The sequence below is a fragment of the Phyllobates terribilis genome, unplaced genomic scaffold, assembly GCF_046119375.1.
Source record: "Phyllobates terribilis strain yellow unplaced genomic scaffold, ASM4611937v1 Scaffold_11__3_contigs__length_659146591, whole genome shotgun sequence".
NCBI classification, from domain to species: domain Eukaryota; kingdom Metazoa; phylum Chordata; class Amphibia; order Anura; family Dendrobatidae; genus Phyllobates; species Phyllobates terribilis.
Window position 1 is genome coordinate 95,746,803 of NW_027362771.1, and position 14,469 is coordinate 95,761,271.

Genomic DNA, 14,469 nt, shown 5'->3' on the forward strand with positions numbered 1-14,469 from the left:
GCCAGCTCTTCACAAAGAGTGGTCGCAAGACAGGGACCCCAGCTGTCAACATAGGTAAAATTCTCAGTGGTGGATATCCCATAAATAAGTAAGACAGTGTAAGTGAAGATTTCCAACTTTAAACTCTTAAACAAGACCCTGTCTGATGTAATATTCCACAATAGAATGAGCATTCTGCCATAACGTTTTTTTTAGTAAAAAGGTATGTCACACCTTCAGCAGCTATATGCTGTTCCTCTACATGGTTCTCTGCTCTGACATCAGGCTCCTCATTTCCCTCCTCATGTTGGGGTGGTGGAATATTTTGCGGCGGTTGATTATTTTGTTGCAGGTTGTTGTTCTGGTGGTTGTTATTTTCATTCTCATTGTTGGAGTTCTGATTGCTCACGAGGGCTGATGATACTCCAATACCCGTTCCAGCACTAAGACCTACACGAGCACAACCCTAGAAAAAGAAATCCTCTAAAATCAATACAGCAGATCTAATACCGGCTTTTTAACCCCTGTACCTAGAGGCAGAAGTATGTTGTGTGAAGGTAATTTCACTGTACTATGACAAACATATACGTCGCAGGGATGAAGTGGGAACATCTGCAGCATGAGCCAACTGTTACATACAGCTGGTCTCCCGCTTCAACGGTCAGAATGATATTTATGTGCAATACTGGCTGTTTAATACATTAGATGCTGCAATTAATAGAGATTGCTGCATCTAATGAATCAGACAGAAGGAGAGGGCTCCCTCTGTCATCCCATCAGTCCTATCTATAGTACAACTGCAAGGTTCTAATATGTTGTCCTAGCAGTCAATGGTCAAGTATTTGGCCTTCCGTTCTGCCAAGTACAGAAGAAATAGGCATTTTAGCAATTGATTGGGGTTTCTATAAAATGGCAAAAAAAGTTATTCTAAAGAAATAGTAGCAGATAAAATGTCTCTCAATACATGTCTAAAGGTGCATTTAGACAAGTTGAAAGTTGGTGAATGAGTGTTCGCAGATGTTCCTGATTATCGGTCCATGTAAACATATCGGCGATCACCCAATTAGAGCAAAACACTAGTTCATTGGGATTGGATCATTTATGCTACCAGAAAAATCATCATGTTATCAGCGATTGTGCTATTGAAAACATGATGCTATCTGGGAACAGAATGATCATATCAACTACCCTTCGGTTCCCACAGTACTTCTTGGCTTGTATAAAAAGGCCAGTAAATGAGAGCTGATCAACTTATATAAAAAGTCAATTGCACTCATCAACGGGCAAAGAATGGCAGGTCCAAATGCAACTTAACCCCTTCACCACATATGAAGTACATTTAGGTCATATGTTGTCTCCCTTACTTTGTTGCAAATCCCCCCCCCCCCCGCCCCTTTTGCCCCATTGAAAATAAAACAATAAAAAAAAGTTCTAGGCAAGATGCATGTGTAATTTCTCCCAATTACCTTTGGGGGTTCCCGAAACATCTGGTCCAACGAGATAAATTCTAAACTGGGGAGAAGCTCAACAAACTGACTGAAGGATTCCAGCTTAATGGCATGACAGCGCACCAAGCTTAGATCAACCAATCTGTTCCATCGGGAGTGATCTGTAAGGGAACAGAAAACAATGTGCTTATAAAACTAATAAAGCTCTTCGATTTTGCTTTACTAGAATTAATTAAAAGGTAGTTTCAGTAAGCAATTGTATTTTGGTCTCAAACAAATTAAAGCAGTTGTCCAAAATAATCAAAAAACTGCACACAGGCAACAGAAATACATGTAAAATAATGTACTCACATATACCAACCCTTTCAGGTCCTGTGGCGTCTTTTTATATTGGCTGCAGACATCACTGCCGACGCAACTCATCTGACATTTGCAGCTAATTATTGACCTCAGCATTCTTGTGTGTACCCAGGCTGTGACGATGGCAGCCAATATAAAAAGAAGAATCAAAGATGAGGCGCTGGGACGTGTAGGAGATAAAAGGTTGAGTATATACAGTGAATATAAAAGTCTACACCCCCCTGTTAAAATGCAAGGCCTTTGTTATGTTTAAAAAAAAATAAAAAATCATACCAACAAGAATGATTTCAGAACTTTCCATCTTTAAAGTCATTATAGATAGATTGATATATAGATTATATATATATATATATATATATATATATATATATCTATATATCAAACACACACACAATACATTATATTATAATAAATATCTATATATTTATATCTATCTATCTATCTATATTTATATATTGCAGCGGCGCCTCTCTTCTCGCCGAAGACCAGGGCAGGAGTGAGGCATCGTATCAGCGCATAGCGCCATTTTACTGAAGACACATTTGCAGTGTGTCTTGAGCAAAATGGCGCCAGACAGCGCGGAATGGGCATGCACATACTCCGGCGCCGCACTCCTCTGCCGGTCTCCGGCAGAACAGGACATAGCAGCGCTGGAGAACAGGGAAGAAAGGTGCGTATAAGTGTTTATTTTTGTGTATGTGTGAAACGTGAAAGGGATGAGGGGTGCCACATATACCAGGACTGGGGGATGAGGGGTGCCAAGCATACTAGGATTGGGGGGGGGGGTTGAGGGGTGCCACACATACCAGGATTGGGGGGTGAGGGGTGCCACGCATACCAGGATTGTGGGGTGAGGGGTGCCACGCATACCAGGATTGTGGGGTGAGGGGTGCCACGCATACCAGGATTGTGGGGTGAGGGGTGCCATGTATACCAAATTTGGGATGAGGGGGCCATGCATACCAGGATTGGGGATCAGGGAGCCATGCATACCAGGATGAAGGGTACCATACGTACCAACAAAAATGCTCGCCACCAGGACGTAGAACGGGTTCAATAGCATTATATATATATATATATATATATATATATATATATATATATATATATATATATATATATATATATATATATATATATATATATATTTTTTTTTTTTTTTTTATATATATATTAGACCAAAAGTTTGGACACACCTTCTCATTTATAGATTTTTCTGTATTTTCATGACTATAAAAATTGTACATTCACACTGAAGGCATCAAAACTATGAATTAACACATGTGGTATTATATGCTTAACAAAATAGTGTGAAGCAACTGAAAATATGTCTTATATTCTAGGTTCTTCAAAGTAGCCACCTTTTGCTTTGATGACTGCTTTGCACACTCTTGGCATTCTCTTGATGAGCTACCTGTCAGTTGTGCCCAATACCGTTCTCCGCCGGCACAGACTTACGCTGACGTCACGTCAAAGAGGCAGCTTCTTTTCCTGTTTCCAGGGTGGGACTACTGGTGTGATGCTGATTGACAGCTGGCTCCCTGCCGCCTAATTGGGGGGAGCTGTGTGTCAATCAGCATGACACCAGTAGTCCCGCCCTGTCAACAGGGAGAGAAGCTGCTGCTCTGTTGACAGGGAGCATCTGAATCTCCGGAAGGAGCAGTCAATGACCGGCCCCCGGTACAACAGACAGGTAGTTGACTCTGTTAGCAAATACGTGCCTTTTTTTCCCTCGGATATCCTTTTAATCTGTACAAATCCACTGAGAAACAAATTCAAAATAATTTTGAGAGGGAAAATAAAAATAACAAAACTAAAATAATGTGGTTGCATAAGTGTGAACACCCTCTTGTAATTGGGGATGTGGTTGTGTTCAGAATTAGCCAAAACAGGCACAAATTCAATAATGAATCGGACACCAGGTATCTCCGCTAACTAGTTTGGAGGTGGGGTTCTCCCTGCTCCCCTGGACTGACAAGTCTCTCCCTATGTACGTACGTGTGTCAACTGGAGCAGGGAGAACCCGTCCGAGGACATCATCGGACTAATCAGCAGAGATATAGTCTCCAGCAGCTTTCATAGCATGTTAAGGCGTTTCAGAGTAAATTAATGGAGGGCATTTTTGTAAAACTTAAATGCATGTACTTCAAATAATTTTTGCAATATGGTGTCAATAATAATTTTTCAATTCCAATTATGGTGTCAATTACTGACTGCAGAATGAGACTAAGAATTCATCAGTGAGCTCATTCTGTCAGAATTTTTAACTCTTATTTGAGCTCCTTTCAGCTGATTTATGACCACATCAAAGCTCAGCTCAACTGTGATGTGGTCCCTCACGGTGGCTCAGTAAGATAAAGCTAAAAAAAAAAAAAATTAGAAACTGTTAGAACAACCCTTAAACAGGAAAACTGAGGCATTAAAAGTCAAACGGTGCATAATTCTTAATTACTCTGGTTATCAAAAATTATTTTTTTAAGTAAAAATACATGTATTCAAGTATAAAAAATAAAAAAATCTGTAATCTTACATTTATCATCGAGCCCCTGGTCAATGATCATACAGAAGGAAGCCCTTTTATTCTTTATCTTTCCACAGCAAAGTTCACACAAGTCTTGCTGAGCCTGATACTGCTGGTTAGTTGAGATACAGATACAGTACCAAGCGCAGCCACAATCACATTGGATAAACATTGAGGTGGCATCAATGTACAATATGTGGTTATATATGCCTAATGAAGTATTCTGTACTCCCATCTGTCAGATGAAAATCCCAGAAAAATCAGTCTATGCAATTAGCCTACAGTATACATTAGTAGCTTTTCCTGATGTACACGGTAACGTGCCCATAGGCCCCCATTCACCAGACAGAGGCCAAGAGTGTATTCTTTCAGCCTCTGTCTAGCAAGTATGAATTTGCAGACTGGGCTTTCTAATACAGATGGCCACCATAAAAAGATGTATACCATGCAGTATACAATTTTTTACAATGGTTCCATCGGCATCCATCCATCCTGTCCCACAAGGTGCCATCTCTCTTTTGGGTAACACAAATCTGCTCAATATCAGTGGTAAAATTACATTCTGCGCTACAGAAGCATTAACTAGTAGTACAGCGAAATACTTGCAAGGCAGTCCAATAGAAAAAGTTGCAAAAAAAAAAATACAATCATAAATATTCTGTACCTGTGATCCAATTTTTGGGATTATGAAGATGGGGGCAGTTGTATATTACTAAATATTTGATGCAAGAGAAAACTTCATTTACAGCTTTCATTCCAATATCAGTAATAATTCCAGGATTCTCAGCAACATCAGCCAAGCCGTACTTCATTAAATCTGCATTGGTCATCTTACCTGCAAACACAATATAAAAAACAGACTGAAAAAGGATGAAAATAAGGTCTCCAAGATGCAGGTGTGAAACAGCAACAGCAGTACATGGCGCACACAGTCATATTTCTGACACGATGGAAGCTCACAATTCTAATATGTAAACCAGTCGTCCTCAAGTTTTTACTTACATTGTAACAAAAATTCATCCACATATCCCAAATGTAAAGTTTCAAACTGTGGAAACTCAAGCTCAGCCATCTTCAATGCCGAGAAAACTCCATCTTTGGTCAATGAAGGTTGGATGCGTACTTCATGTAACCTTAATGGAAAAACAGACAGACAACGTTATCAATGCAAGATTACACAGGTGCCTTTATACTTTTAAATAGGAGAGTTCAGTGAAGAGGGTGTGTTTTGTTGCCCCTGCATGACGCTAACTGCTTGTGAATGGTCAACCTCTGCAGGAGAAGAAGTACACGCCCCCAGAGACAAATCTCTGGTAACTCAAGATTAACTCGAACATAAATTATTAGCTCAATTTTACGAGCTAATATCTCTGTAGCAGAGAGGAGAAATTAAAAAATAAAGAGAATACATTTTACTCAGCTCTGCAGCCACTAAACCATGATGTGGCCAGTTAATCATGCTCAAACTGGTGAAAGGTCCTCTTTAAGTTATGTTCCAAAAGGTGTCAATTTCCTTTAAGCGACTCAAAGTGTACTAACTACAAAAATCTAACACTACATGTAACCAATGTAAAGATAAGGCTGTAGAGTAGTTCTCCACTGCATAAAAGAAAAAGATGACTATGTACCAATACCTGACCTTATGTATACAGAATGTTTGACATTTTCTAAGTAAATTTAGGCCATCAAAATCTATGGGTGTAAAGGAAACAGGCAAGAAACAGCTACAAACACTCCCAGATTTTATTGAAAACCAGGGTTCATAAAAATGTATTTCATAGGTAGGGAACCAATAATCAGAACCCAAATCTATCAGATACTTAAAGAATATCCTGTTAGGTCATAAATTATCTATCCAAATATGCCTTCATGTCAGGCATGTGGGCAATCTAGAGAAGAAAAGTTACAAAGTTACAAATCACAAACTAAATAAGATTTTTATAATGTGAAAGTATGTCCACCACTGCAAACATGGTTTTTAAATGCTCTAATGCATTTGAAAAAAAAAAAAAAGGAACAACTTAGTCTTGCTTAAATGAAACTTGCCATAAAGAAAGTATTGCCGCTAACTGAAGGCATCTTTGTAAAGGCCCTTTAATGCATACCTATCTTGTAATATTGAGTTTGGAAATTGTAAAACAGGGGTGGGGAATCCTTTTTTCTGCCAAGGGCCATTTGGATACTTACACTATCCTTTGGGGGCTGTACAAATTGGGTGCTAACTCCACCCATGAAGTACGTTCTGACGCTGGCACTGGTATCAGGACACCATCTTTTATTGCACGCGCCTCAGCATTCAGTAGTGAACACCGCATGCACTACTCACAGAGCAAGAAGAAATTAATGGGCCAATGTCCGTCACAATACAGCTGCGGCCCAAGCACTGCGGTCCCTGGGAATCTGCCAGACAAAAGGTCATCAAGGGTAGTAAACGGCCCGGGGGCCGGAGGTTCCCCCACTCCTGTTGTAAAGCAATACATCTCTGAAGCTTTATCTGCAAGTGCAGTGGGCGAACACTGTACATCCAAGCTCTCATGCCTGACTCCTTATTTGCACACCAGCAATGGACCCTCAGTCTTTGACTGACCGATAACTCTTTCTTCCTCTGCTTGAGATTCTGCACAGGAATCAAATCATCAGAGTCATCTCAGATGAGGCGGCACAAGTGCATCAGGCTCCGGATGATGTCGCGGGAATTAGCCTAAAGATCTGCGCATGTGCTGCTCCCTCTATTGAAACTACCCTTAGCGATGATTCAGCATCCACGCAGACTCACTACCTGCAGTCATCTCATCAGATCATTATGTCAGCTGCCCCAACGTCATCTTGAGCTTACTGTGCATTCGCTGCCCAGTCTGAGACTGGCATGAGAGCTGGAAGTGCAATGTCTGCCCACTGAATTTGCGATTAAAACTTCAGATTGATTGCTCTATAATATTCAAACTAAGTAATGCAAAATGTATACATTTAATAAACATTAAAAGGCCTTTACAAAAATGCCTTTTTAGTTAAAATCTTCTATGGTTTCATGACAGGATTAGATTGCGCAAGGTTGTGGTTGTGGTGTGCAAACTTGAAGGCATGTAAGTCTGTGTATGAGTTAAACAGGCAAAAAATGGATGATGTTTAATCACCAGAATCTGCAAAGTTGCTTTTTATATTTTAGATGCACTGTACAAAAAAAAAAAAAAAAAAAAAAAGTACATTCCCTTGATTTTTTATGTAGCAGATCAGGTGAGTACAGCAGCAATGGTCTGTCTACAGCAACTTTACTTTAGCACAAATAGACAGGCAACGTAAGTGTTGAGGGATGCTGAAGACTGACAGTAAGGAACAAGAGCGAAAAGGAGAAGAATATTGTTTTTTCAACCTTGTAATCCTAGGCAACCCATATAACTCCAGTAACTTACCTTCTAGCAGCTGTGATTATGAGGTAGCCAAGATCAACTTCCAAAGCGTTCTTACATGCTCCTAAAACTATTGTATGCAAATTCCGGAAGCCACCTGAAAAGAAAATACCACTGTTCATAAAATCTCTTTTAAAAATACAGGTTCTAAATAAATTTTAATGAATTTGAGGGAAAAATGACAAAAAAAAAAAAAAAAGAACACCACAATTATGAATAAGAGGTCTGGAAGAGAGTTCACAGTGCCTAAACACAAGTTAATGAATATGTATGTCATCTTCAAAGAGCAGAATTTTAGTGCTAGGCAAAAGAACTGGAAAAATGCAGTAACTTGCGAAAGTATCCACCCCCTTGAAATGTATCGTATTTTACTACATCATAACCGGGAATTTCACTGTTTTTTTTTAGGGTTTTCATCAGTTCATCCAAAGAACATGCCTAAAACTGTGATCATTTGGTTTTCTTGTTATTGTGAAGCAAACAAAAAGGACAAAATAATTGAAAACTTCTGTGTGCATAACTATTCACCCGCATAAAGTCTGTACTTTGGAGAGCCTCCTTTTGCAGCAATTACAGCTGCAAGTCACTTTGGATAAGTCTCAAGCTTTCCACATCTTGCCACTGGGATTTTTGCCCATTTCTCAAGGAAAAACTGCTCCAGCTCCTTCAAGTTAGATGGTTTCCTCTGGTGAACAGCAATCTTCAAGTCTGACTGCATATTCTCAATTGGATTAAGGTCTGCGCTTTGACTAGGACACTCCAAAACATTTACACATTTCCCCTTAAACTACTCAAGTGTTGCTTTAGCAGTATACTTTGGGTCATTGTCTTGTTGGAAGCTGAACCTCCGTTCCAGTCTTAAATCACTGACAGACTAAAAACAGGTTTTGCTCAAGAATATCCACTGTATTTCGCACAATCCATCTTCCCCTTGACTCGGACAATTTCCCCTGTCCCTGCTGAAAAAAAAAACCTCCCCACAGCATGATGTTGCCACCACCATGTCTCACTGTGGGGATGATGTTCTTGGGGTGCCGAGCTGTGTTGGTTTGATACAGACATAGCGTTTACCTTGATGGCCAAAAAGTAAAATTTTGGTCTCATCTGACCACAGCACCTTCCTCCATACATTTGGGGAGTCTCCCACATTTATTTTGGCAAACTCAAAACGAGCCTTACAATTTGTGTGTGCAAGTAAAGGATTTTTTCTGGCCACTTTTCCATAAAGGCCACCTCTATGGATTGTACGGCTTATTGTGGTCATATGGACAAATTCTCCAGTCTCTGCTTGGAAACTCTGCAACTCCTTCAGAGTTACCTTTTGTCTCTGTGCTGCCTCTCTCTGATTAATGCCCTCCTTGCCCGGGATGAGAGTTTTGGTGAGCGACCTTCTCTTGGCAGATTTGTTGTGGTACCATGTTCTTTCAATTTGATGATAATGGATTTGATGGGGATCATCAGAGATTGGGACATATTTTTATATTACCCAACCCTGACTTTTACTGCTCAACAACTTTGTCCCTGACTTGTTGGGAGATCTCGTTGGTCTTCATGGTGTTGCAGCCTCTATGTGGCCTTTTAGAAAAGATGTGTATATACTGACAGACCATGTGACACTTAGATTGCACAAAGGGGGACTTCCTTTCACTAAGCATGTGACTTATGAAGGTAATTGCTTGCACCAAAAATTTTTAGGGGTTTCAACGCAAAAGGGGTGAATATATATGCACATGCCTATTTTTAGTTATTTGATCCCATAAATTTAATTTATGCCTATATTTTTCTCACTTCCCCAACTTAGACTATTTAGTGCTGATGCACCACACACACACACAAATAGGATTACAAAAATATTTAAACACAGGTTGCAATGTAACAGAATAGGTAAAAAGCCAGAGGGGTTGGGAAGGTACTTTCGCAAGCCACTGTATATGTAGAAAATACCTACAAGGAACACTACATATTTAGATATTTGTAGGTAATCTATAGGTAATGCAATCATTGTTATCACTATTTTATTTCTACACATCTGTCTATATAGAACTATCTAATAAATATATAGAACTGTCAAAATGTATATAACGTGTAAAAAAATATATAACAGTAAACAGAGTTATTATGAAAATAGTTATTTTACCTATCCTGTGGATAGGGGATATTTATTAATCGCTAATGGTTCAAATGCTGGGAACTCCAGAGATCCCAAACAAGGGTTCAAAACCAAGCATCGCAGAACTCAGGAGCAGAGGTGCAGAAGTACAATCTCGCACCATTCATCCTCTATGAGTCAGAAATAGTCAGAAGTTCATTGCTTATGGGACTTTTGGGACTCTGTCCTTGAAATTGCTGAGGATATGTAATAACTATTTTGGGAAAAACACAAATCCTTGACACTGGCTACAGTTGACTTAACCAGAATATAAATATAATTTTGCACATAAAACAAGTTTACCCAGTTATTCTGAACATTGTGAACATTAATTATGGTATGTACTGAGCATTACTTACCAGACCGCCAGCTGTCCTCCACGACATGTTGTATAAGGCCACCTAGAAAAGGAACTCGAACAAGCTCTAAATGCTCCAAGTTGCGAGCGGAAGCCAAACCAGTGACCAATGGCACATATTTTAAGGAGTTTGTAGGTCCTTTTACAACAAAGCGAAAAAGACAACATTAAGAAGATGCACTGGTATATAAAGAAAAAAAAGTGACTACAATCATATAGGACATAGGCTTGTGTACTCAAACCGGCAAAAATAAAACCCTCTTTAAAAGTGAAGCTAGCGATCAGTTACTACAACAGGGAGCTGCAGTAGCACGCTATACATTCTAGGGCATATCAAAGGGTTATTTTTTTTCTTTATACATGTATAAAGAAAAAAAATAAACATTTGATATGCCCTAGAATGTATAGCGTGTGGCCATGTCTTTAGAGTTCAGGTTTTACTTTCTACACTATACTGGAAGAATTACAGTATTTTTTGAACTATATGATAAACTTTTAGAAAGAAAAAGCCTTGCTAAAAAGTGCCTGTGTTTTACAGTCAGAATCCACTGTGTTGTGCCAGTAGCTCATCATCGCTTCTTCGGTGATCTGACGGATCACTTATGAATCGCACCTCCTGATAATCCCGAGCATCACAAAGAACACATAGCTGCAGAGGGATCTCTCCCTGCCAGACACTGACCTGTAATCTGTGCAGGGCAGGAGAAAAAGAATGTCATTCAATTTCCTTACTGGCTCACCTGCAGTCTGCCAGAGAATCCCCTGCTCCCTGCATACATATACTGTGCCTTGTAGCCTCTCCTTTATCCTCTCTTCCTCCTCCCCCCATGTTTGTGAAGCTCTGATATCAGTGCAGAGCAAGCGCAGGCAGGGAGACAGCATTAAAGTTCTTCTGCTTTATGCTTTAAAATGTAGATTGTTTTGTATTTAAAAACCTTGGTAACCAGGCCAAATTTTCCAATTCTGACATGTGTCACTTTATGTAGTAATAACTCTGGGATGCCTCTACATATCCTAGTGATTCTGAGAATGTTTTTTTGTGACACATTGTACTCTATGGTAATGGTAACTTAAGGAAATGCAAAACATATCAACCTATGAAAATATCAGAAATCAAACAAAATTTTTGAAAAATTAGCAGTTTTCAAACTGAATGTTTATACCCTTTAAGCAGATAATTAACTTTCATTGTGTGGTATGACTAACAACATTTCATATATTTTTACCGTGCTTCAACATCATTTCTCAAGTGTCCTTTTATTTTTGTTAGGATGTTAGGAGGTTCAAAAGTTTAGCAACAAATTTTCCTTCCCATTCAGTTTTGGAAGTGACTGAGGGGCCTATATATTGGTCACCCCTCAAAATGAATACCTTTTTATAAACAACACTAAAAACACACAGTATTCAAAAGTGCTGTAAGGTAGTTTGTTAACCCTCCAGGTGTTTCACAGGAATTCAAGCAAGGTGGAATGGAAGAAATTAAAAATTATATATATTTTTTTCCACTAAAATGTTTCAATTTTAGAAAAAAATATATACATTTTTATTTCAGACCACCATAGCTAGAAAATCATAAGGTTATTACTTGGCCTTGGATTAACATGGCAACCACACAATCACGATCTTGGCGTGCCAGTTTCAGTGACAGTGCCCCCCTCTTAAACCAATTAACCATCCAAATGCCAATATTGCTATTGACAGCTTGCATTTAGGGGGGTAAAGGGTCATGATCACTGACAACACAGAGCATAGTTAGTAAATTTTTCAAGTTAGTAAAAAGGCAAATAGGCCGTTAAGGGTTTAAAGATACACCGGTCTAGTTAACCCTGATTCAGCTGTTGCTATGCATCATTTCTGAAGCCACAGGAAACAGTCATCATGCACCAGGTACGTTTGCGCAGTTACAATAACCCCTGTGTTTCCTTAGTAATTAATACTTACAGGTTGTTCTGTGAAATAGTTTTCCTGTTTTCTTTTGTCTAAACCTTGATGCGTCTTATAGTCCGATGTGTCGTATAGTCCAAAAGATACGGTAAATCTTAATGCGACTTAAACCCTAATGGCCAAAGTATAGGACATCCCCATCAGAAAATTTTAACCCCTTTCTGACTTTGGGCATACCAACACGTATCTGCGCCCTGAGCCTATTGGACCAGATACGTATTAATACGCCCTGGCGATTGCATCCGCACATAGGCTGTACGGGCGCGATCGCCGCCGGGTGTCCGCTGATTCTCACAGCTGACACCCGGTACTATGTGCAGGGAACGCACATAGGGGAGGTAAGCGCCGCTTACTTATCTCCTCTCCAGCGTCCCACGCTGTCTGTGCAGGGTCTCGGAAGTTGTTATGGTAACCCGATGTCGTCATGATGACATCCAGGTCACCAGACAGCAGGAAGTTACTTTGATCATGCACAGTGCGATCAAAGTAACTTCTGCCTGTGCAGCGCTGACAGGCTGTATAGCATGCTGCTCCATCTCTATGCTATACAGGCGATTAGACTGCTAAAAGTGAAAGTCCCATAGTGTGACAAAGTGTAAAAAAAAGTGTCAAAGTGGAAACGAAATTAAAATTTGTAAAAATATTTTTAAAAAATGAAAACAATAATCCAAAAGAAATAAAAATATACAGTACCCATAAATAAATATTAAAGAAAAAACAAAACAAAAAACACAACAATAAAAGTAGACTTATTTGTTATCGCCGTGTCCGGAACGACCTGACCTATAGAACTGTCCCACTAGTTAACCCCTTTAGTGAACACGGTAAAATAAATAAAAAACAAAAGCAAAAAACAATGCTTTATCATCACACCGCCAAACCAAAAACGGAATAAAACGCGATCAAAAAGACAAATGTAAAAGAAAAAATGGTACAGCTGAAAACGTCATCTTGTCCCGCAAAAAACAAGCCGCCATACAGCTCCATCAGCCAAAAAAAAAAAAAAAAAGAAAAAAAAAAAAGTTATAGCTCTTAGAATAAAGCGATACAAAAAAAATATATATTTTTCTATAAAAGTTTTTATTGTGTAAAAGAGCCAAAACAAAATATCAATGTGATACTGCTGTAAATGTACTGACCCGAAGAATAAAGCTGCCTTATCAATTTTATCACACGCGGAACAGAATAAAAAAAAAAAAAGTAATTCTTGACTTGTTGGTTTTTGTTTATTCTGCCTCCCAAAATTCGGAATAGAATGCGATCAAAAAATGTCAAATGCCCGAGAATGGTACCAATAAAAACGTCAACTTGTCCCGCAAAAAAACAAGCGGTCACATGACTGTCAGCTGAAACATGGAAAAATTATAGCTCTCAAAATATGGAGATGCAAAAACTAGTCTCTGCAAAAAAAAAAAGCGTTTTTTTTAGCGTGTGACAGCTGTCAATCATGAAAACTCGATATGAATCTGGTATCTCTGTAATCACACCGACCCGAAGAATAAAGTAGTCTAATCACTTATGCCACAGAAGGAACGGCGTAAAAAAAATAAACGCTAGGGTTAGGGTTGTACTAGGGTTGTGCTAGGGTTAGTGTTGTGTTGGGATTTTTTCAAAAGTAAAGAAAAAAAAATGATGACGATATGGTGACTAGTAGTGTTGAGCGAGTATGTTCTGTCAGAGTACGCTCGGGCCAAGCTCCGAGTATTTACAGCTGCTCGGTGATATGGTTGAATCGCTCCCGTGTGCATGATTTGCAACTGTTTGGCAGCTTTATTACATGGGAGGAATGTGTAAGAAATAGACATTCCTCCCATGTAATAAAACTGTCAAACAGTCGCAAATCATGCACACGGGAGCGATTCAACCATATCACCGAGCAGCTATAAATACTCGGAGCTCGGCCCGAGCATACTCGCCGAAAGGGTTAATAGAACACACTCGCTCAACACTAGTGACTAGTGCTGAGCGCAAGTGCTCGTTACTTGAGTGTGCATCGGGTGCTCGGGTATGCACAGAGTATAGCGGGTGCTCAAGTGACATGCTCGAGTCTCCGCCCCATATATTTTGTGGCTGTAATACAGCCAAAAAAAGCTTGCAGGGATTGCCTGACATGCACGAGCGATCCCTGCATGTTTTTTTTGAGTATCTAATAACCATGAAACATGCGGGGCCTCGAGCATCCGCTGTACTTGGTGCATACCCGAGTACCCGATGCAAACTCAAGTAGCGAGCACTTGCGCTCAAGACTAATGACAACTTATTCAATATGATGACCTAATGTCATCAAATTCTGTGTCGTACCT

The 14,469-nt window shown here is 39.5% G+C and overlaps 1 protein-coding gene across 2 annotated transcripts in view; it reads right to left on the reverse strand.

The window, feature by feature from the left end:
- The window catches only part of FBXO38 (F-box protein 38), a 75,510-nt gene that overhangs the window by 31,560 nt on the left and 29,481 nt on the right, over positions 1-14,469 (reverse strand). For both annotated transcript variants that reach the window (XM_073651354.1, XM_073651355.1), the window contains exons 7-12: positions 10,224-10,361; positions 7,719-7,812; positions 5,311-5,441; positions 4,973-5,143; positions 1,446-1,588; positions 214-445 (exon numbers count right to left, since the gene is read on the reverse strand). In XM_073651354.1, the coding sequence (XP_073507455.1) occupies positions 214-445; positions 1,446-1,588; positions 4,973-5,143; positions 5,311-5,441; positions 7,719-7,812; positions 10,224-10,361 (909 nt within the window). The remainder of the gene's footprint in view (positions 1-213; positions 446-1,445; positions 1,589-4,972; positions 5,144-5,310; positions 5,442-7,718; positions 7,813-10,223; positions 10,362-14,469) is intronic.